The sequence below is a fragment of the Vicugna pacos genome, chromosome 21 (genome assembly GCF_048564905.1).
Source record: "Vicugna pacos chromosome 21, VicPac4, whole genome shotgun sequence".
Lineage (NCBI taxonomy): Eukaryota > Metazoa > Chordata > Mammalia > Artiodactyla > Camelidae > Vicugna > Vicugna pacos.
This window is the reverse complement of record NC_133007.1, coordinates 15,172,318-15,196,812: the sequence shown is the minus strand read 5'-3', so window position 1 is coordinate 15,196,812 and position 24,495 is coordinate 15,172,318. Positions and strand designations below refer to the sequence as shown.

Genomic DNA, 24,495 nt, shown 5'->3' with positions numbered 1-24,495 from the left:
TAGACATTTTCCTTCTCTTTCAAAGGGATACAGCGTTAGGCAGTCTCATTATTTATTTACACATTAAGCATGGTCATAAAATCACACATAACATTTCTATGAGGCAGAGTCCACATCTGTCTGGTTTACTGCACTAGCCCTAGTCCTAGGACGATGCCTGGTACCAGTGAGGACTTAAAGATTTATTGAATAACTGACATAACGTGTTTTTAGTTCATACCTCCTTCAGGAAGCTTTTCTAAAATGGTTGATAGCTGTGCTGTCTAGCATGGTAGCCACTAGTTCCAAGTGGCTATCGAGCACTTGAAATATGGGTAATCTGAATTGAGACATGCTATGAGTATAAAATACACACTTCAAAGACTTAGTAAGAAATAAGACAAAACTCAATGATTTTTATGATTTATTATATTTTGAAATGATAATATTTATGATATATTGTATTAAATAAAACATTAAAATAAATTTCATCTCTTTTTAATTTTTAATATATCTGCTAGAACATTTAAAATTATATTTTTGGCTCATGTAATTTCTGACAGACAGCACTGGTCTAGAACTATGACATATTCACTGCCAAAATGAAATTAAGCCAAGAAAGCTGAGACTAACTCCCTGTTTGAAACCATTTTCTGCCAAGTCTGATAATCCCCACTTGTCAGTCATCTGAAGCTCTATGAACAGACCATGGAGAAATCATCCTCATTTCTGTGGTTACTTATCAGAGAAGGTGATCATGGTGACTCTCAACTCTGAGGAAGGCCCCCGACCATCGTGGAGAAGTTGGCTTCCTGCTGGCTCAGTGAAATCTCTCCCAGACTTCCCACAGCAGTGGCTTTGGGTACTGACTTTAAAACTGCAACAAATGCCTGGACTTTGGCTCAGGACATTCCTTCTTTTCTGAACTTCTTATCGCTCACTTCACACCTCTTTGTGGACTGACTCTCCAAGGCTCTTGGCTCCCGAGTTGCGTTTTGCATTAGTTTGATTTGACAGGCTAGCTTTGGATTACTTACCTTATTTCTGCCCTGGTCATAAAGAATATTCACGCTGCACCCAGTCTAAAATCCCCAGATACCTCTGACCAAGGCCTATAGCCTCTTCCCTCACCAGCCCTCACCCCACCCCGGTCTTCTCTGCTCAGAGTAGGTGCATATGTGCACACACACACATATTTGAAATAGGAGACCAAGAAGACATCTAAGGATAACAAACTTTTGACCTCTTGCTGTGAAAAAAGGTTGCTATAACATCACCCAGTAATTTCATCACCAAATCGTTACGCTGAAAGTGAAGATAAGAAGTAAGTGGATTCTAATTCACATCTCTGCCTCTAGGCACAGTCACACTTCAACCACAGGAGTGAAAAACGGATGGGCAGAAACAGTGCTCCAACTTACTGCTCATGATGTTTGACTCATAAAACTTGGGGTCATCGCGGATCACCCCCTCGGGATTTTCACAAAATTTGTAGATGTTGTCCTCGATGTACCAGCTCTTGTTTTCATCAAACACAGCAAACACAGCCTGCTGCTCAATGTCTGCTGCCCTCTGGTGGGTAAAAGTGCTGTGGTCAGTGAGTAATGTCTTAGCCGATTACATACAACACTTGAGTTCCCAGAAACCAAAGGGGCACAGCCCTTGGGGCCAACGAAGCCAAAAAATTCAGTCATCTCTAAGTGCATATCGTGTACAGAGCCCTTGTTAGAGCCAAAGGTAGCATATAAAAGCAAACAGGGCAGATCAGAAAATTCAGACTAAAATATCCTAACAGAAAAATCCCATTTCAACATGGCAACTGTTACTCTGCTTATCTCTATAAATGAAGACCTTTCAACCTGAATGCTTGGATGTGCTCCAAATAGTTGCAAAGGATGAAAGAGAAGAGTTCAGTAGGAAAGTTTTATACCTCTCCCTACCTGCTTCCTTTCCTAGCTCAATAAATGAGGGTCTTCCAAATGTCTAGCTCTGATTTTTCTAGACATATATTTTGTATGCCTTCAGATGAGACTGTTTTGATTATAGCTAAGACTAATTGGGAATTCTAAGTTAATAATGTGAGACTTCTATTCTTCAATGGAGATAAAGTCAGAAGATCCATATCTTTGTTCACATTCTTCTGTATAATTTAGTCTCACTAGAGGTAGACCATTGTCCGAGTTCAACCTCACAAGAAGCTATGACCCCAAGTGTATCTCTCCTCCCCCTATTGCAGGTCTCCACAAATAACCTCTAATAATAAGGATTAGTCCAGAGCTTTACGCTTTTACCCGGTGGTATCTCATTGAGCCCCAGAACAATCCTATACATTTTTAGGAGGGGATAATATCCATTTGATGAAAGGAAGAAATTAAGAGAAGCTAAGTGATTTGCTCATCACATAGCCGGTACCAACAGATCTTCAATTTGAAAAAAACAAACAAAAATACAGTATCACACCGTAGACTTGCCTTATCCAGTGAAGTCGTAGGAAAATAGACAAGACAAAAAAGTAACCAAAGGAATAAACATTCTTACATTCCTGTTAAAAAGGACCACTTAATATTTTCTGTTCTCTAGAAGCAAAAGCCCCATTATTTAACAAGGAGAAACTAATCTTTTCCAGTCAGAAGAAATTCCTGGAATTTCTGAAAGATTACTTCAAGGACAAAGTACCTGTATGCCTCGCTTATCCAGGGATCTGCTCTTACAAATTAGAAGTAGCCCTATCAGCCCGGAGGCAATGTCCCGTGTAATGTCCACATTACTGTAGTATGGTCTTGTTAAGCACTGAGCATCATTTTCTGTGGGTTCATCAGACTCTAGGATGTTCCACTTGTAAGTGTAGGTTTCCCCTGGTTGAACTGCTCTGATCATGGTGTTACTGCCTGAAAGAAAAATATAGTCAAAATTATTTTCATTTTCAAAATTATTTCATGAAAATAAATAAATAAATAATGAATGAGTGAATTAATTAATGAATGAAAAATAATTGAGCTCTCATTAGTATCAATTAATATTGGGAAAGGAATATTCTTTTTACATTAAGCTCCACTTGGTAGAACTCTGGGTAGCATGTAGCTATTAGATGTTTCTCCACTAGAGGTCGCTATGGGACAAACAAAGGACACCATATTTTGTAATCAGTAGGGTAAACAAAATCCTTCTGAAGTTAGCAGTGTTTGGTTGTGACTTTGAGGATGCCCCTCCATGCATACTACCTGACTGTACAAGTTATCCTACTGGGCAAGGAGGATAACAGAAAATTCTGGCAGCCTCTCTGAGGTCAGTAGTTTCATTCATTAGAAGTGAAAGGGCCAAACCTGAGGTGGAGGAAGAGTTGATTTCATCTTCATAAGGAGAGAAGGTCACTCCATGAGGATAAATGCTGTAGGTGCGGCTGGCCATATTTTTGAACACAATCTACAAAATTAACTCAAATTCATTATTTCATGATTTAAGGTCAATCATGAGAATAGAGGATGCTAGCTTTGTATATTCACTTGTTGGATGGTATGTGGGTATGTGTGTTAATGTGAAATGCAAATTAATTTTGTTTATCTGAGAGGCAACCTCTCCCCTCTCCTCATCACCAGACAGATGCATTTGAGAGAGTTTCACTCACACAGTAAGGTGAGAAATGGAAAGAGATGTCTGACCTTAGAAGTGACATTTTCCTCATAGTGTAACACCCTCTCCAAGTTAGTCCTCATCCCTCTTCCCCTCCCCTTTCAGCTAGGACCACAGCTGCCTTTGATTCTGCTCCTTCTCTTCTCTAAACCATGATCCCCTTCTCCAGCCTGCCAGATGTTCCAGAACCTCTGTCCTTGAAGCCATCTTCTTGATGGGGCATGACAAATAAATAGACAGATTCTGAATTTCCAATGAGCTATATTTACACTTGCTAAGAGTACCTAAAAAGGATCAGAAGTGAGGAAAGGAAAAGAGAAACAGAGACATGCAGCTTTCTGTCCTTTTGTTATTCTTTAAATGAGCAGAATTGGCCTTGTCTGCAGACATCCTCTTAGTTCATTTCTATGAAGAGGTGAAGGGAGGAGTTTATTCACATAGGAGTCCTAGTTGGGCTCCTTAAGCTTCAAAAGAGACCCTTAATCTTATCTTCTACTTGGTTGCTTGCCAAAGCATTTGAATCATCCTTAATCTGAAGCTTATCTGCTTTCTAGTATCTTGCCAAAGATTGCACCTTTCAATTCTCTGCTGTCTAGTTCTTGTCAAAAGATAATGTGATGACGTGACGCAACATTTAAGGAAAACTGAAGAAGGTTCAGTGCTCTTGATGTCAAAAGGTAAGTCAAAATTTACCTCCATCAGAGATCAATCATCAGAGAACTACATATCTAGACTACACTGATGATGATTTCTTTCATTCAATTGGGTTATGCTCTCAGCTATAGTAAGAAACATTATCTTAAAAAGCTTTACAAACTTTTAAATGTATTGTACCAGTCGTAGGGATTTTAATCAAGGATCCCATCTATTACATCACACAGCATCCTCTCTGTAAGGATCCGTGGGAGAAATTCCTTTTCAGTCTTAGTATCAGGGGAAATTGTGCTTCTTTTATGACGACTGTGAATTTTGCCCTGACTTATTTCCATTTTTTACCTTGGCTGCTAGAAAGCTTAGGACAAGATTTGCAGACAACATTATAGGAGCATATGGGATGTGTTTCATTATATTTATCCTTGACTTTATTTTCTTTGTCTCCATATTATCCTTCACCCCAGTTACATCAACTCTTTGTTTTATTCCTTTATGATTTGATAAACTGTCTCAGATTCTTTGTATTATGAGATAGGCTATAATAACTGCAAATACTAAATAAAGACAAAAAGCTGCATTTGAATTAAAAATTATGTGGAGACATTAAAAAGTAAATAAATAACCAGTACTTTTAACCTGTTAGTCACTGTTTAATTTCTTCCATGGTTCTGTATTTCTGTTACTTACTTTAAGTGTGTCTCTGACCTGGGCTCTGATAACAGGGCCCAAGAGCCCATCTTCTTTGATATTGGGATTCTCGATGCGTTTGGTGAAGGACTCATCTTGGTACTGTTTGTAGACAACCTTCTTATAATGTTTTCCAATTTGGTTTGAGAAATTATCCAAATGAAGAGACCTATATTTTCTTAAAGTGAAATGGAATTTTTAAAATTAAATTATCTTCTCAAGTAGAGACCCCAAATAGGATGGGGAAACCCTTGTGCTTAGAAGTTCTGCTCTTGAAATAGCTAAAGTGCTAAATTTTCTTTTTAAAAAACTTCATGTGGTTTGCAAAGTCCTGATATTTTCTCTCTGGCTGGAAAACTGGAAGCCTCTGATCTGTCTCCTCCACCACTGATAAAATCATAATTATGGTTAGAAGTAGCTACTTAGATCTTCCTGTTACTCTGGTTGCTAGAGTAGACATTAACTATCTCTGGGGAAAGGTCTACCTGGATGAAAGGATAAGATACATTACAAATTTTTCTTAAGTCTTTCTGTTTTTTAAAAAAGCGCCTTTATTGTGGTATGATTTCTGTACAGTAAACTATACATATTTCAGATGTACAATTTTGATATATGTATGCAGCAGTGAAACCACTACCACAATCAGGATATCTAACATTTCCATCACTCCCTAAGAGGTGCAACTTTCAAATTCCCAATTTATCCCTTCTCACCCTCTTTACCCCCTTGTAACCATAAGTTTGTTCTCTATGTCTGTGAGTCTGTTTCTGTTTTGTAGATAAGTTCGTCTGTGTCCTTTTATCTAGATTTCACATGTAAGCAGTATCATACAGCATTTTTCTTTCTCTTTCTGGCTTATTAGAATATTAAGTCTTTCTTATTGCTTAATTTATGATATCTATTGGCTTCCCAGGTGTTTCTCAATCTCTAAAAGCACTTTCCTATTCCAGGAAGCTTTTACTGTCTTTATTAGACATAGTTCTGTGCTGTTGCACTATCCTTTCTACTATCTGCCCAATTCTGATGCCAGTTGTAAACCAACTGCCATCACCAATTTTCTGTAGCTACTGCACTAAATGACTTAGGGGCAGCAACATGAATGCAACCACTTTCCCCTTTGGTCCTTTTTATTGCCTTCATTTACAAAAGCAGAAACTCCATGATAGAGTTTATCCATTTTTTTATACAATGAAAAGTACTGACTATTGCTATAGAGTCCTGGATTCTTATCTCAACATTAACTTCACTAACCCTCCCTGCATTTTCTTAATATTCACTTGTGCTAATTTCATGTATATCGTGCCAGAGCACCTTTATGCAAATATGACTTGCACATATAAATAATATTATCCTCTCACTCCTTTAACAAAAGGCAGATATGTATATATTTTGTGCTATACCTTGACATTTTTTGGCATTTTTCCAGCTTTGTTATGGTATAATCAACAAATTTATATATTTGAGGTGTACAACATAATGATTTATATATATATATACATATATATATATATATATGTATATATATATGTGATTACCACAATCAAGCTAATTACCATTTCCATCACATTACCTGGTACTATTTTTTTTTAATTTTGTGGTGAAAATACTTAAGATCTATTATCTTAACAAATTTCAAGTATACAATACAATGTTATTAACTATAGTAATATACCATACTGTGTATCAGGTATCCAGATCAGTATCTCCCCGTTCTTCTCACCTGCTAGCCCCTGGAAACCACCATTATGCTCTCTGCTTTAATGAGTTCAACTTGTTTAGATTCCACATATAAGTGAGCTCATGTGGTGTTTATCATTCTGTGTCTGGAATATTTCACTTAGCCTGATGCCCTGAAGGTTCATCCATGTTGTTGCCAATGGCAGGATTTCCTTCTTTTTTGAGGCTGAATAATATTCCATTGTATATATACATTCCTTAAATACCTAACTTGTTGAGCGTTTTTAATCTTGAAAGGATGTGGAATTTTGTCAGATGCGTTTTTTCTTTATTAAACTTCTTATTTTGTTCATGCATTGTTTTCCTGATTTCATATAGTTGTCTATCTACATTATCTTGTACCTCACTGAGCTTCTTTAAGATGATCATTTTAAATTCTTTGTCAGGCAGTTTGTAGATCTCTATTTCTTTTTCATTGGTTACTGGAGCTTTATTAGCTCCCTTTGGTGATGTTGTATTGTCTGATTCTTTGTGATTTATGTAGCCTTATGTTGGTGTCTATGCATTTGAAGGAGCAAACACCCTCTTCCTGTCTTTATGGACAGATTTTGGCAGGTAAAGACCTTCTTCTGACAGGTTTTCAGGTTGATAGAATTGCCTCTAGGATCACAGTTGCATGAGCATGGAACCAGATCACAAGGGCTGCTGCTGAGCCTGCAGCAGCATCTGTGGTTGGCAGGCCTTTTGCCAGGGGCTCAGATGGGCACAGACCCTGGCTGGTCCCTGGGAAAATGGAATTGCCTTCAAGACCTTGCTCAGTCCCAGAGCTGGCACTGGGATAATGGTACGCTCCAAGGTTCACAGTTGGATTTGCAAATGGTAAGCCTGTTAGAGGTATGTAGATGGATGTCACTCTAATCTGGGCCTTTGGAGGGCTCCCCCTGGGTCACTGGCTAGGTCCCTTAGTTGGCAGGACTGCTTCTGAACTGCAGTTTGGAGGGCTGGAGCTAGATGACAGGGCCACTTCAAAATCTGTAGTAGGACCAAGGCTTGCAGGCCAGCCTCCGGGGCATGAATGGGTGTGACTGTCAGCAGGCCCCTGAGCAGGCAGGACTACTCTTGGACCATGGCTGGGATGGGGCTGGATCTAGTTATGGGGCTGCTTTAAGGTCCATAGTCAGACTGAGGTTTGCAGGTCAGCCTCCAGGGTCATGGACAGGTGGGATTCATCTTGGGTCCCTTGTCAAATGGTGCTAGTGGCAGGACCAAGGTTAAGCGGGGCTGTAGCTGAGTCTATAAGAGGATGAGACTATTTCCAAAGTAGCTGGGATCACGGTCAGTGTACCTTCCACTTGAGCATGCGTTTGCTTTTTCAAAACAGCCTTCCTTGATTGTGGCTTTCACTGGATTTTGCAAGTTCCCACTTTGATCTCAAAGCTTTCACAAAGGCACTTGTGTTTGTGATTGTGTAATTTGGCTGCCAAATTATTTTCGCTGTGAGGAGATACAAATGAGGGGCCTGCTATTCTACCATCTTGCTCCCTTGACTTTCTAATTTTAAAATATTTCTTGGAGATCTTTTTATGTTAGTACGTAGAGAGTGTTTGCATACTTTTAAAAACAGTTGCATAGTGTTCCATTATATGGATGTACCATGATTTATGAAATTAATTTCCTATTGACAGATATTTTGGGTTGCTTCCAATCTTTTGCTACTACTAACAGTGCAGCAGTGAACATTCTATACATACATCACTTCACCTGTAAACTAGTATATTTATATAGTAAATTCCCAGAGTGAGATTGCTCAGTCGAAAGATATATATATGCATTTGTAATTTTAACACATATTGCCAAATGATCTTCTAAAGTGGATTTTCCAGTTTACTCTTTCACCAGCAATATATGATAGAGCTTGTTTCCCACAGCCTTGCCAATAGATTATGTCATCTGAACTTGTGAATCTGACAGGTGAAAAATAGTATTTCAGAGAAACTTAATTTGTATATTTCTCTAACTGGGAGTAAACTTGAGTATTTTTTCAAGTGTTTAAGAGCTATTGGAATTTCCAAATTTCTTAATCTCAGCGACACATTTTCTAATCTACAAAATAAATAAGAGCTGTTTCTAACTTGTGGAGTTAAAACAAAGCTATTAGAAAGGGTTTAACAGTGCTTGGCAATAGCAAGCAATCAACAAATGGTAGCTGCTATTATTAGTATTATTATTGTTACTACTACTACTACTGTTATTATGCTAAGCTCTCTTGGTGAGTTTGGAGTAATTCCAGACTGATTTGAAAAAGAAGACCTGGGAGATTCCTCAAAAAACTAAAAATAGACTTAGCGTATAATATAGCAATGCCACTCCTGGGCATGTATCTGGAGGGAACTCTAATTCAAAAAGATACATGCACCCCAATGTTCATAGCCCTGCTATATACAATAGCCAAGACATGGAAGCAAACTAAATGCCCATTGACAACTGGATAAAGAAGTTGTGGTATATTTATATGATGGAATATTACTCAGCCATAAAAAAGAATAAAATAATGCCATTTGCAGCAACATGGATGGACCTAGAGATCATCATTCTAAGTGAAGTAAGCCAGAAAGAGAAAGAAAAATACCATATAATATCACTCATATGTGGAATCTAAAAAAAAAGAAAAAAAAAGGACACTAATGAACTCATCTACAAAACAGAAACAGACTCACAGACACAGTAAACAATCTTATGATTACTGGGGGAAAGGGGAGGAAGGGATAAATTTGCAAATGTTAGCCACTATATATAAAAACAGATTTAAAAAACCAAGTTTCTTCCATATAGTACAGGGAACCATATTCAATACCTTGTAATAACCTATAATGAATGACACAACATTGTAAAATGACTATAACTCAATTAAAAAAGTTAAAAATAAATAAATAAATTAGGGAAAAAAACCTATAATGAAAAAGAATATGAAAGCAAATATATGTATGTATGTGCATGACTGGGACATTGTGCTATACACCAGAAATTGATATATTGTAACTGTATTTCAATAAAAAAAAAAAGGAAGACCCAAATGGAATCCAATAAATGTATTATCTTGAAAGCTGTCAATTCATGACATTTCCCCCCCACGTATCTAGGACCCTATGGGACATGTCTTGAGCCTTTGCACATTGGTAACAACCCCCAAAACTCACTTGTCCATGTTTGCTGGTATTATAGGTGCATAGTCCCAAATGACTTCCTCTGCAGCAATGAAGTATTCCCACCTCTTAATGTGCCGCCTCTGGTCTCGGGTTAGTTTCTTAGGATTCCTGGTTTTCTTTGCACAGTTTTTAATGTCTATGTAAGCCTGCATCCCAGCTGAGTTAGGACATAAAGACAACGAAAGAATTTGAGAGAAGAAATTAAGGCTCATCAAAATGCATACCTTTTAAATAAATTTGTGGAAGGTTTAAATAATAGCAGTGAAAGTAATGCATAGGCAACTGGAACATTTTGGTTTGGAGCTCTTATAGTACAGTAGAGAAGGACAAGAATAAAAAGCAAAGGAAAGAGAGGGTAGGTCAGGGAAAAACTTGGGAAGATTTCCTTTCTTTCTTCCAGAGAAGGAAAATTTCTCATAATTTCCAGATCCGTAATACCTTATGACTTAGGTCTTACCAATTTCTCATTTTTCCTGTCATCTATTCCTTTATTCATAAAATGAAGATATTGCTAGTATGTACTGTATAAAATTATTGTTAAAATGAAGATAGTACAAAAAGCACTTAACCTCAATAGTGTTAGTTTTGTTGTTACTGTTTTATTATTATCTGGAATTCTATCTCCCAGGGATATTGTGACAATTTCATTACTTCAAATACAGTTTTGACTATTCAGTGTGGAAAATGAAATGACCCCATAAAGTGCCTCTTATGTGTCTTGCTTTTATACACATTATGTTGGTAACACAATGATTTCCTATAGTGATATTATTTACTTTTATTTTAGTCTGTTTACAGGAGCCCTCCTCCCAACAGTCTTAAAACAGAAATGTGTGATAGAATAATTAGTTAGTTTGTTTTTGTGATTCTATATAATAACCTATGCTGATTTTTTTCCCCCACCAGAACTCACCAATGTTCTTTAAATCTCACTCCTCAGCTGGTTAGAGATTTTTTTTTTCCTTGCAACATACGTATCTTGGGTTCCTCTTTGTGCCAGGCTTTGTGCTTATCTTATTATAAAAGATAATCTTTTCATGTTAAAACTTTACACTTTCTGTATCTTGGTACTTCTATAAATATCCAGATCTTTGACTTGTTCCAATACCTAGTTCTTTTGCTTTAACTGCATATTAAATACCCCAAGAAAGAATATATGTATGTTTTTGTTTCCTTTCTCCTTTCAAGGAAGTAGAGACCTCTTTGGCTTTTGCTTCAGTTTAAAAAAAATCTGTCAATTTCTCTACTTCCTCCATTTCCCAACTAATGTATTAGAAGTCTAAAAGCAAAATATCTAAATTCTGTTCTCAGGGACCAAGGCATGTACCTTTGGAGTGTGGGTGGATTGAAAGGGCAAAGGAGAATGAGGGAGTTTGTGCCTAGGAAGAAAGGATCCTACATTCATAAGCAAGACTGTTGGAAGAATTTCTTGCCTTGAAAATGTTTTGGGATGAGAGAAGATACGATCCACTTTCCCTGTGGGCTCGCAGTCATGTTTGCAGTAGTGGATGTAGCACTGACGAGAGTGATGGCTGAGATCTTATGATGGTTCTGCTCCAGGACCTGGCCATTGAAATGAATGGAGAACAGTTCTGGTCCAGAGCTCATTCCAATCAGATGCCAACTGATGTGATCATAGGCACAAACTGTTATATCTGAAGGAGAGGGAGAGATGGTGGCCAAAACAGGCAATTAGCAGTCTGTGATTAAAAATAAAATCACTCACCAGATACATATTGAGTGCCTGCTATACATCAAGTATTGTGCAAGGTTCTGAGGGTATAGACACTCCAATTGTGGTTCCTGCCCTAAAAAAGCAGACATCTCAGAGGAGGGCAAACAAGCAGCCAGAACTCATTGCAATATGTGGTACTAAAGAGCCCAGAGACAGGGAGTGTTAGCTCAGAAATGTAGGGATTGCTAAGGAATTAGGCCCAAGAGAGAAGCAAGTAGGTGACCCACCATCCTGGTTTACCCAGGACTGAGGGCTTTCCCAGGATGCAGAACTCTGTGTTAGAACTGAGGAAGTCCTAGGCAAGCTGAGAAGTTGGCCACTCTAAAACCAATCTGGGCTCAGCTGGAGGGAGTTACCAGAGCCTCTAATAGGACTGAGTTTAAGGGTCTAATCCTGTAATCATAAAGGGCCTGATCCTAAGAGGAAGAAGATGTGAAGATGCTTTAAGGATTTTATATTGCCTCTTTACCTACTTGTTGATTGTTTTAATGACAAGGCAACGAGCTACTCTGTGGGTTATAGGATCTCCTTAAAATGTAGTGGACAAATCCTCATTATGCTGGGCCGCTGGGAACATTTCATGGAGGGAGTAATGAGAACTGAGTACAAAAGCTGTTTTGCTCTTTCTTTGCTCCCACAGCAACTGAGAAAATGCTAATTTGCTCTGTGGGAGATTCCAACCCTGGCTTCTATCCTTGGCTTGGGTTTTAAATTTCAGATCTGTAATAATTAGATACTAGACCCTGAAGCTGTGAATCATTCCCTTACCCAAAGAGGGGCAAAGAGCGTGTCTTTTTTAGACTGTTGTAACAAGGCAGATTCCTGTTCTCACAGGTAAGAACAGGAAGCTAGAAGGTAGAAGGCTTTGGTGGAAGCATTTATCTACCCCAAATCAATGCTTATATTGGGCTCAGCATTTAATATATCTATATTAGCATTTATCATATTTATTCAATTTACACTGCTCCATAGGCAGTTTTACAGGCATTAATTAGCTTTTCTTAGTTTCTACTAATGACATTTTCTTACCTTGCCCTTATTAACCTCAACTACTCTATCTTTTCTAACTATAAATTTATGAACTCTATATCCTGATGGAGTTATTAATTTTTTGCTTTTGTGTGTATTTTTTGGCTTCTCTCTATGTTTACATAGATGATTCACTCTGCCAGGATACAGATACAATTTCTCTTTTGACCACTCCCCTCTAAGACCCATAGTACTAGACATGCTATTTTATCTAAAAAAAAAAAAATCTTAAACACCCTCTGCACCAGGATAGATGGTTAATCCATTTTTGTAAGTAAGCACATTGACCACACTAAGGTAGAAAAGTGAGCAAGGTGTGAGCTCAGATGTCCTAAGGGAGATGTCAGTTAACTGAGCTTTAAAACTCTGAATTACAACCCAGAGTCATCTGAATGTATTTATAATAACCTAGGTGGAGAGATGGAATCAAATGAAATAGAAGAATGCAATTTAAAAGCAGTGTCTAGACCTCAACTTTTTTTTTCTTTCCCATAAGCTTTATTGAGGTATAAACTATACACAATAAAATGCATCTATTCTTAGTGTAAAGCTCAATGAGTTGTGACAAATGTCTATGCCCATATTACCATCATCACAGTCAAGATTTAGGATATTTGCATCACCCCAAATAGTTCCCTCATGACCCTCTGCAGCAACACTTTCCCACTCTTAGTCCCAGACAACTGTTTAGACCTCAACTCTTGAAGTGTTATTTTTAGTAAAAGAAGCTATTGTGATTTTCAAATATAGAGTATGGCCTCTGAGAAACTTAGTGTTTTGAAGCATAGTTTACTTAATAAAGTTATATTTTGATTTTTTCCAATTTTTTCCCCCTACAAGAGCTTTGGTTCTAGGTCATTTCTATCAGAGAGAAGTAGAAGAGGTAGAAGTGGGAGCCAATTGTTTTTTCTTTTAACAATTGTTATAGTTTTGCTTGTTCACAAGAGTCTACATGCAAATGAAAAGAGAAAAACATCCTACATGCAATTGAATGTTGCTCAGCCATCACCTTTTGAAATGCTAATAGTATTTTTGTATGTTGCATATTTCTTCTAATCTATTCATCTTCACTGTAAGTGTCTTCATTGCATTCTTCCTGCTTGACCCTTCCTGCAGGGATTGACCTGGGAGTTTGTCTATAGGGCTTCTTCTGTGGAAGAAGGTGTAGTCACCATGCAGCAGGGACCACACAACTCACTGAAAGAGACTAAGATGATATCCTGGAGGTCTTTCCGGAGAGGCAGCCCAAGGTGAAACCTGCTCAGAGCACTACATCTAATAAGACTGCACACTTCTTCTCTTAGGTAGCTTCTAATTTGTCTGTTATACTTACTATTTTTTTTTTTAAAGATGAAAAAATCTTGAGAACCACTGAACTGGATAATAGTACCTTTCAGAGTAGGAGTTAAAAAATAGTGAGTATGGTCAACATCCCTAGTGCCTTGAGGAAAACAACAGGACGAACGGTACTAATGCTTCAACTGTTGGATAGTGTGCACAGCCCACATGTTACCTGGTATTGTCCCATTCACGTAGCCATTGACTGTGTACATTAGGGATGATGACTGGTTCCAGCTTTTACTTTCATCAAACACAGCAAACATCAGTACCTGTTGCTTGTCAAACATCTTCTGAATCCCATCCTCAGTTAGGGTGCCTGTGAAAAGAGACATACTTTTAATAGTATCCCAGGTAGAAGGCTCTCATTAGCTATTCCTAGACAGCAGAGTTTGTGATAAGCAGCCAAGCAAAATGATAAGAACTATAAGATGTTCTTGTTTTTTTTAAATAGCATCTATCCAGAAATAGTGATTGGAGGCTTATTCAAATCCTGGTGCCACATTGTTTTCTCTGGCACCTTGTAGTCCTGAGGAATGGGGCTTTAAAGGTTAATTTGATCTGCAACAGAAAGAAAACATTTGGTGACTGTCAAGTCTTTAGTAAGACTATCCATTTCCTCCAGTGTCAATAAGTCAATACATAAGGATTGTATCTCATTTGGTAAAAGCATCACACTCCAAATTTAATATAGTCATCTTGCTAGTCCATGTACTGGGACACTAGACAATAGACACTAGACACTAGAATTGGTTGAGAGGGTCAAGATTAATCCATTCTCATATGTGTGAAAAATGCAGCTGATAGTAAAATGAAAGAAGAGCTTTTTATAAGTTTTAAGTTTTTTTCAGTGTCATCACAGTATCTTCTATATACCAGGCAATGCAAACATGTTAGTGAGTAGTGAATAAATGAATTAGGAATGTATGTAGATATAGAATGTGTATATGTATAGACAGATGGTGAACCCATCACATTATTTCCACAGTGCAGTTCATTGAGGTTGTTTGTTTTAATGAAAGATGGGCTGAATTCTTTTGGGGTAAAATGAAAATCCAAGCTTGCTCTTAAGAAGCCCAGCCAATGAAATTTCTTATAAAGTCAACTGAGTGTGTTTAAAACCTACCACTCAATGTGTTCAGCTTATTTACAAGAAAGGAACCTGGAGTTTTTTGTGTTTACAGACCAAATTACCAACCGAAACCTCAGACACATTAGTCAAAGTTCTCTCCAAGGACTCTCAGCAGAGTATAGGCTACTGTATACTTTTAGAAACATGTGGCCTTGAGGTAAATGTTACAGATCATACAGGCATGGTATCAGAACCAGGACCAAGATGAAGGAGGGGCTGAAGAAACAGAGAAAGATTCCAAGCCCTCAGGTATCAATGTCATTGATCTGGTTTCTGCAACCGTCTCTCTCTGCTTGCTTTACAAAAATTACCAAGACACTCCGGACCCTCATTCCATTATAGTTCTCCTCACTAGTCCAACATCTTTCTTGCTGTTGATTTTTTTTTATTTACCTTTCTTACAAATAAGCAGAGGTCCAATCAGCCCAGAGTTGAAGTCCTGTATCAGATTTTCATAGGAGTAGTAGATATGTGTGAGGCATGGAGGGTCATCGTGTGTGGGCCCACTGTCCTCACTGATACTCCACTCGTAGGTGTATTCTTGGCCTGGAGCCACCGCATCATCCATCCTTTCCACAGGGAACGTGTGGTCAGGGTAAGAAGCACCTGGAGAAGCAACAGCTGTGAAGACATCTGGATAGTTCTGAGACTACTTTTTCAGCACTCTCAAGTCTGGGGGAATATAGGATCTCTGTTAAAGCTGTATACGCCTTTCTATAGTAAACCTTCATTATTTGGAGAGACTCACGTCTATCCACTTCTGTATCTATGTAATTATAAAACCTTTGTGTCTATACTGATCTAAAGTGAGTAAGAAATGTTACTAGTACATTACTTAAAGTTTAGCAAGTTAGTTTTCCAGTCAATCTAAATAATTATTATTTAAATAACATCGGAAAAGTGAGTCACCTTAGATCAGTAAATCATCTCAGAACGAGAGACTGGGCTATATTTTCTCTATGGCAATTGACAAGACATCTTAATGTCTAATCGCCTGTTAGTGTGGGATGTAAGTACACTGAGGTCTGCTTATGTATTGTTTTGCTCTATATTTCGTATCTTCTTTCCAACTCCTGCCACCCTTAGCTCTGTTTCATCAGTTTATCACATCCCCACCATCTGATCATCCCAACGCTTGCCCCCTAGTCTTAGGGTCTAGTTGTCCTTGTGAGTATGAAATGTATCTACCCGCTGAAGTTTGCATGTCTTACTTCAGTCCTTCGTGTGCCCAAAGACCCACCAGTAACACTTTCATGTGTATTCAACTTTCCCTACTGGTGGGAGGGGAGAGGATGTAGAAATTGGTCTTCCTTATTGAAGAAAGGGAACTGTAATGCTGAAGATTAAAAGAAGTGCAGAGGGTTGGGTGGGGCTTTCAACAACAAAAGGAAGATGTGGCTAGAGATGGAGCAAGTGCGGTCAGGAAGGGCAGAGATTGGTATCATGTGTAGCAAGTGGGAAGGGCAGTTTCTTCTGTCAGAGGCATTCCTCATTTAATTAGGTGGAAGTTTCACATCATCAGCTGGTGCCTGAACTTCTCTTTGGGATACAGTTCTCTTTGTTTAGTATACTGGCTTGAGAAATTCCTTGAGGTGAAAGCTGAGATGACTAGAGAAACAAGGCGTATGCATCCATCAGCAAGGGAGCATTCAGGCACTGCAGCAACATGCATTACTGCATGCATTACCACATGAGGTTCTGAGCCTAGAAGCCATAAGGGAGAAGAGTTGAGTAGTTTTTATCTAGATTTATTGACATGCTCTCCATAGGACAGAGCATCATCTTCTGTATATGGAAGATAATACAACCAAACTTGAAATAATATTATAGTCATGATTTTATTTGCCTTGCAGATGGGAAACAAAGATGGACTTTAATACCCTCAGAAGTTGCCAATTTATTGTTGATGGCAGCATAGGGGAAAAAATGACTAGTTATGGATGGACCATAAATTCTTTTGAAGGCAGGAGACTGAACCAGGTTACTGTTAGCACAACACGAATCCAACTGTGTCAACTCATTCCATAAAACTTTCAAGAGTTTTGTCTTACCTACAGGATAAAGTCCAGGTTTGCTACCATGGCAGCTGAAGTCACTCATGAGTTCGCCCCAGTCTACCTGTCCAGCGTCATTTCCCTTTGAACCTCTATGCCATGCACAGTTTGTTCTCCACAGCAATCTATTATCTCTAAAATACATTCCAAGTTTGCACTCCCCTCTGTATCTCTACAGTCATCACTTTAGGACAAGTCTAGACTCCAGAATTATCCTATTAACTGGTCATTGGGACTCTGGCACAAAAATACTCTCCCAATCTATTTCCCAGTCTGTGGACAGGATGATCCCTTAAAACCCCAGATCTTACTTTTTCATGTTTCTGCTTAACATCCTGACAACAGCTTCTTATTTCACAAAATCCTTAACATGGCCATAAGTCCATTTATAATCTACCCTTGCTTCTCTCTCCATTCTCATCATGTGTGACTTTTTTCCCCTTGCGTCCTATGGGTCAGTCACTTGGACCACCTTGTAATTTCCCAGACATGCCAAGTGCCATCTGAGCTCAGGGTCTTTGCAGATATTATTCCCTCTGCCTACAGTGTTCTTCCTCCCTTTCTTCCTTTGGATAAATGTGTGCTCATCCTTCAGATGTCAACTTCAGTGTAAGCTTACTTCGTCCCTGATCGCTGATTATGCTGTATATATTTTTTCTTTTACAGCACTCATCATCACAATTTATAATTAAATATGTGTGAGATTATATGATTAATTTCATTTTTTCCTACTAGATAATAGTTATTTGCACCATGCCATTCCTGTCACTGGAATGTGAGCAATGCAAAGACAGGTGTTGGATTGTATTTGTCTTATTATCTCTGGTGCCTTTTCACACTACCTGGCACGGAGAAGGTGCTCAGTGAATGTTTACTGAACTCATACGATTTAAGGTCCTATGGGCTAGAAGCAAGTTCATTGAATCTAAGCTCATGGGTGTGTTTTGTTAGAACTGCATGTTAAAACAAACTAAATGCCAACATTAACAGTATGGAGATATTATATAAGAATCTGGATTGCTGGTTTCTCTTAAAAACAACAACAACAACAACAACAAATAAAGCCTGGAGATCTGGTGACATTGGATCAAATTCCTGCATAGAATTTGACTGGATCTGGGTCCTGCCTGCCCCCTTCAGATAGGATAGTGGCTATCTGTTCACCAGTCCCTACCGGACTCAATTTTTTTTTAATTGAATTACCTTCCTGGCTGTTCTAGGCATCTGAGTTTGTGACCCTTGTGCTAGGGAAAAGCTTAACGTGGGACTCTGTTGTATCTTCCCGCCCCCAACAAAAGATATCTTTTTGACACTGCTCACCAATACTTGATAAGCTGAACGTTCACTCTGTTGATAAAAAGGTTTTGAGTGTTAAAATAATCAGGAGCTGAGTTAAAAGCTGAAATAACTTCCTGTGAGTAATAAAATTATTCCAGTCTACATCAAAAAGAAAAAAAAGAGTTTATAAGGAAGCGTCTTTGCTAACAAACAGGAAGGATTATCTCTAGAGAGTTGCAAAATAGCTTTGATAGCAAAACACAAACAGGGCTGATAAGGAGAGTTGTCCTCTTAGGTCGAACTTGTCTATTGACTGGAACTTGCATGGTGAGTTGCTGATTAGGGCTATCCTGAATCAAGCACAATGGCCCTTATTCAATGCTTCATGCTTTATGGCCTCATGTTAAAAAATGATGTTACTGGACACAATGCTTCCACTGTTCCAACTGTCATAATAGGAGTTCCTATAGTAGAAAATGGCATTCATAAGCTCTCAGTAGGACAAAGTGTGATATTCCTTGTAGGGTGAGAAATAATTTTCAAAGTTCTTCCTGTCTTTCTCTGGCTAAGTGCATGCTCATATTTCAGATGTCATTGTAAATGTCAGTTTACTCATTCCCTAATCTCCAATATAGATCATGTAATTTCACAAATATTTAATTAAAATTCTGATGATACTATAATTAAGCATTTATGAAATTATATCACTGACGATACTTTCTCCTGCTAGACTGTGGGAGAAAGTATGTGAATTTGGAAGCCAAAAATGAAATTTCTTGCTTGTACCACTTGCTAACTGTGTGAATTTGAGAAAGTTCCTTAACTTCCCATTTAGCCTCAGTTTTCTTATACATAACTTAAGATAATATTCTCACTTTCTAGCAATATTATTGTCACTTTTGATGGGTTATGAGAACTGAAAAATACATGTAAAATGTCTGGCACCTAACCAGTGCTCAGGTAACCTGTGGTAATAACACTTTAGTATTTTGTCTGTTTTCTTTCCCAACCATTTTATAATTGATACAGCCTCTTTCATTTATATTTTATTTCTGATGTGATATATCTTAAGTGTTCTTTTTTTTTCATGTAACATTTATTCATTTCTGGGTTTTTTAAATTAAAGTATAATTGGTTTACAATATTATGTTAGTTTCAAGCATACAGCATAGTGATTCAGTATTTTTGAAGATTCTACTCCATTTTAGGTCATTACAAAATAATGGGTACAATTCCCTGTGCTATACAGTAGGTCCTTATTGCTTATCTATTTGATATATAGTAGTTTGTAGCCATCAACCCAATACGCCTTAATTTTATCTGTTTTCCTGCTGCCTTCATCTTACATACTCCCTCTGCCTCTAAATGATAAACATATCTAAGAGTGAAGACATCTGAAGGAAACATTTATGGGATTAAATTTTTATTCTAGAATATTCTAGCTAGAAGAAACATCATCTAGCTTTGAGATCAATTAAGTGTTCTTAAATTCTCTTGACATATGTGAGAAAGGCTAATGCATCTATTCTAAAGGGGGTGAACACTGGCAACAAGATTAGGTAACTGCTCACAATCATCAGCAAAACTAATGTTTCCAAGCACAGAGAAAATCACATAGTCTCTACTTTCTAGTCTAGTCCTCAGTCCCTTAATTTTGTTCAGTAAAATGATTATCATCTTCGTCATCCATCAATGTTCCCGACTCTGTGTTAGGTGCCAGGGCACAAACGTAAAGAAGACAGCCTGAGACCTTGCAGGGCTGACAACCCAGTTAATAATAGGCGACAGGCTGGTGCCCTAATTGAGATGGATTTCACTTCTAGATTTCTTCTAGGGCCATCTCAATGGAGAAGCCCCAGTCAGAACACATTGTTCATCTGTAATGAGACCAACCAATATAATTATCCAAGAATCACTTAAGAGGCTCTAACACATGCTAGATACAGTAGTGTAACTGATTGTCCAACAATATCAAACTTATTTTTAAATGGTCAGAATTTCATATACAGGTTTATTTGAACACAGTGGTTTTTAATGTCCACCTAATTTACCAGAGTAAATTACTGAGCATTTCACATTCATATGTTAAATATAAATTTCAAATAATTAAATGAATAATTTCAATTGTTTACTATACTACTAAAAAGTGAATTATGGGCATCTTGAAACAAATAGGTTTGCATAAAGGGATAGATTCTGTGATTATACTGAGTAATGGTTACTAATGAGATAGTTTGGCGATAATTTTATCAATGCCTTTATTCTTTTCACTTTAAAGTATTTTATTTTACCTTTTATCTAGAATAAAACAAGCATGTTGTATCTTTGATGTTACAAACTATATAACATGAAATGTGAAATATAAATCATTATTTAGAGAGAGTATTTATGAAATACGTTTTTGGCAAATCTGATTTTGACTCTGTAATCAAAATAAAAAGTTAAATAGGCAGAAAACTCTGACATAAGTCACAGCAATATTTTTTTGGATCCGTGTCCTAGAGCAATGGAAATAAAAGCAAAAATAAAGAAATGGGACCTAATTAAACTTAAAAACTTTAGCACAGCAAAGGAAGCCACCAACAAAATGAAAAAACAACCTATAGAATGGGAGAAAATATTTGCAAATAATACGACTGACAAGGGATTAATTTCTAAAATATACAAGCAGTGCATACAACTCAATATCAAAAAACCAAACAACCCAATTGAAGAATGTGCAGAAGACCTAAATAGAAATTTCTCCAAAGTAGGCATGCAGATGGCCAACAGGCACATGACAAGGTGCTCAACTCACTAATTATCAGAAAAATGAAAATCAAAACTACAATGAGGTATCACCTCACACCAGTCAGAATGGCCATCATCAAAAAGTCTACAAATAATAACTATTGGAGAGGGTGTGGAGAAAAGGGAACCCTCCTATGCTGTTGGTGAGAATGTAAATTGGTGCAGCCACTATGGAGAACTGTATGGAGGTTCCTTAAAAAACTAAAAATAGAGTCTCCATATGATCCAGCAATCCCACTCCTGGACATATATCCAGAGAAAACTGTAATTTGAAAAGACACGTGCATCCCCCATGTTCACAGCAGCACTATTTACAGTAGCCAAGACATGGAAGCAACCTAAATGTCCACTGACAGATGATTGGATAAAGAAGATATATATATATATATATATAATGGCATACTACTCAGCCATAAAAAGAATGAAATAATGCCATTTGCAGCCATATGAATGGGCCTAGACATTTTCATACTAAATGAATTTAAGTCAGAGAAAGACAAACATCGTATGATATCACTTACATGGGGAATCTAAAAAAATGATACAAATGAACTTATTTACAAAACAGAAATCAACTTGTAGACATAGAAAACAAACTTATGGTTGCCAAAGGAGAAAGGGGGTGGGGAGGGATAAATACGGGGTTTGGGATTAATAAATGCATGCATATATACTATATATATATATATATATATATATATAGTAGATAAACAAAGACCTACTCTACAGCACAGGAACTATATTCAATATCTTGTAATAACCTATTATGAAAAAGAATCTGAAAAACAGTATGTGTATCCATATGTAGATATATATCTATCCATAGATAGACAAACTGAACCATTTTGGTCTACACTTGAAACTAACACAACATTGTAAATTAGCTATACTTTAATAATTAATAAATTAAATAAAAAATTAAAATTAAAACTCAACTGAGAACCTCATGGACAGGAAAGACTATTATGCTAGAGCACAAAAAATTCTTGTTCAGCCTCTTGCTAGAATAAATTCTTTACACAAGGGCAGCACTTCAATTTATATTTTCTCAATTCTGTTCACTTCCTGCTCAGTCCATAGCTTTGTAATTTGTTTACTCTTGTCATCGTGAACTAATTATGTGCCAAAAGGCTCTCAGGATTTTTTTTTCCAAATGTAAAATGGAACATTCAAGCTTTGGAAAAGTGAAGTTCCATTAACAGCCATTTTGGTCACCCATTTGGATGCTTGTTTGTGAACTTCTCCCTTGTTACTTACTTTTTTTGGACAGCTTTTTTTTCCCTCTCCATTTAAAAAACTTAGTGAATGCTTCAGTGTGCATTCACAGATTCAGAACATTCTTTTAAAAGCTATAATTTAGGCAGTGGGCAAATTAGAGTGCTGATGCTTTGTAAAGAGCCTGGTTTCGTTGCACAGGGCATGCAAGTCTCTTTCAAAGGAGAGTTCACAGTTTTTAGATTTCTGAGAATTATTGTATTAGCCCTTATAATTTGTTTCAGGTATTTATTGTATACTCAAACGAGTGTCTAAATAAGGTGAGAATATTCAGATGCAAAGTGAAAAATGTAATTGACTGCATTGTGTCAAGCATTGGGATGTTTGGGAAAACCTAGAAGACTGAGTTTTCATAAAGAGAATTTGGTGATACTTAGATGCAAAGAACAATCTCTGGTGGAAAATTCATTCATTCACTCATTCATTCATTCATTCAGAGAGCTGGCTTATCAGCAGACAGCTGGATGTTATAGAACTAATTTTGTGTGTATTACTCATAGTGCAACTGCCAATTTATGGGTAAAAAGCCAGTATGAGACTTCCACACTAAAAACAGTAACATCTTTCTGGCCAAAACTCAGATTTCCAATCATCTCCTAACTAATGCATAACCAAGAATTAAAAAAGCAACAAGGTTCCCGGAAAACCAAAATAAAAGTTATAAAATCCATGAATGAAAGCTCAGGGTCTTTACCTGTAGGCAGTACCATAGCTAACAATGTGAGCCTTCATTTAGAGTCTGTTTACTCTTAGATTGCACACAATTCTAATGTTTGTGAATATTTTAAAAATCTCATAGTAGATTTGAAGTAATGGTTTAGAAAGGGATTAGCATTTTACTCATGTTCTGTTTTAAAAAAATCTGGGTAAGTATAACATTTAGAAAGATTTATAGCCAAAGTGATTTAATGAAAATATCTTACACTTGAGAAAGTAAAACCTCAAACTATCCAGAATACATAATTTTTCAAAATGACTCCTATATGCTCTGGATAACTGAAGTTTTCTATGCAATTTTAGTTTATTTTGTCATCTCAGTTCTAGTAGAGTTTTATTTCATTAGAGTAGAAATAAAATGATGAGCACTATCTAAGGCCAAGGCCTTCATTCAATCTAAGCTTCTGGAAACAAAATTTAGTGCCTGCACTATAAATAGCCATGAAATAACTATAGCAACAACAGCCATCATTACTGTGTGCAACTACATGCCAGAAACTTTACATATATTATGACTAATCTTTGCAATAACTTTAGATGAGTGGAATTGCTATCCCCATTTTATAGATATAAAACTGAGGGTTAGAGGTAAAGGAAATTGCCCTGGTTAATGTAGGGTTCAGATCCAGGTCATTCTGGCTCCAAAGCCAGCATTCTTTCCATGGCTGCTTTTTTCTTCTATTCTAAATTTGTGGTGGGGCTCAAGGATTAATTCCCGGATAAGAAAGTTAGCTGACTAGCTTTCAAATATCTACCTCTGAGATAAAGGAATCTGGATTCTCGTGTAGCTGACTCAGCATGTAGTTAGTTTATCTCCACTCCTGAAAAAATCGTTCAAATCATAGGAGGCTGTGAGCGAGGGTGAATGTCAGACATGAAGATAGGAATGTTTTATTTTAACAGGAGGCACAATAAAATGAATGGAAGGTTTGTTTTATTTTTAATTGTTATTATTGTTATTTTTTTTACCACAAAAGACAGTTTTAATCTATATACTAGATTTGCATCTCATTTCCAAGATAACATTTGACTTTCCTCATCAATCTGTATTTACCTTTCTCAGACTCATGCAACCAGGGGCAATAACCAGGTGGCCAGTGGAAGTGGTGGGACCATTTTCAACAACTGCTCACAAATTATTCTGGCTGTAAGGCAGTGTAGGGACAAATAAACAGAGAAGGAAGGGGGATAATGTTGCAAGGTTCATTAGTTGTGCAAACAGCTTCGCTGGGGTACAAAGTCCTCGGCACCTACCTCCTCCCACATTTGAAATAGAACCTGCATGGGACATTTTGAAGATTACCCCCTCATGCA

At 37.3% G+C, this 24,495-nt stretch overlaps 1 protein-coding gene across 1 annotated transcript in view; it reads right to left on the bottom strand.

Annotated features, from left to right (window-relative positions):
• The window catches only part of F5 (coagulation factor V), a 63,736-nt gene that overhangs the window by 25,153 nt on the left and 14,088 nt on the right, over positions 1-24,495 (bottom strand). Inside the window, exons 4-11 of the mRNA XM_015245104.3 lie at positions 15,461-15,673; positions 14,111-14,254; positions 11,267-11,488; positions 9,825-9,990; positions 4,951-5,128; positions 3,303-3,402; positions 2,656-2,867; positions 1,401-1,551 (exon numbers count right to left, since the gene is read on the bottom strand). Coding sequence (XP_015100590.2) covers positions 1,401-1,551; positions 2,656-2,867; positions 3,303-3,402; positions 4,951-5,128; positions 9,825-9,990; positions 11,267-11,488; positions 14,111-14,254; positions 15,461-15,673 — 1,386 coding nt within the window. The remainder of the gene's footprint in view (positions 1-1,400; positions 1,552-2,655; positions 2,868-3,302; positions 3,403-4,950; positions 5,129-9,824; positions 9,991-11,266; positions 11,489-14,110; positions 14,255-15,460; positions 15,674-24,495) is intronic.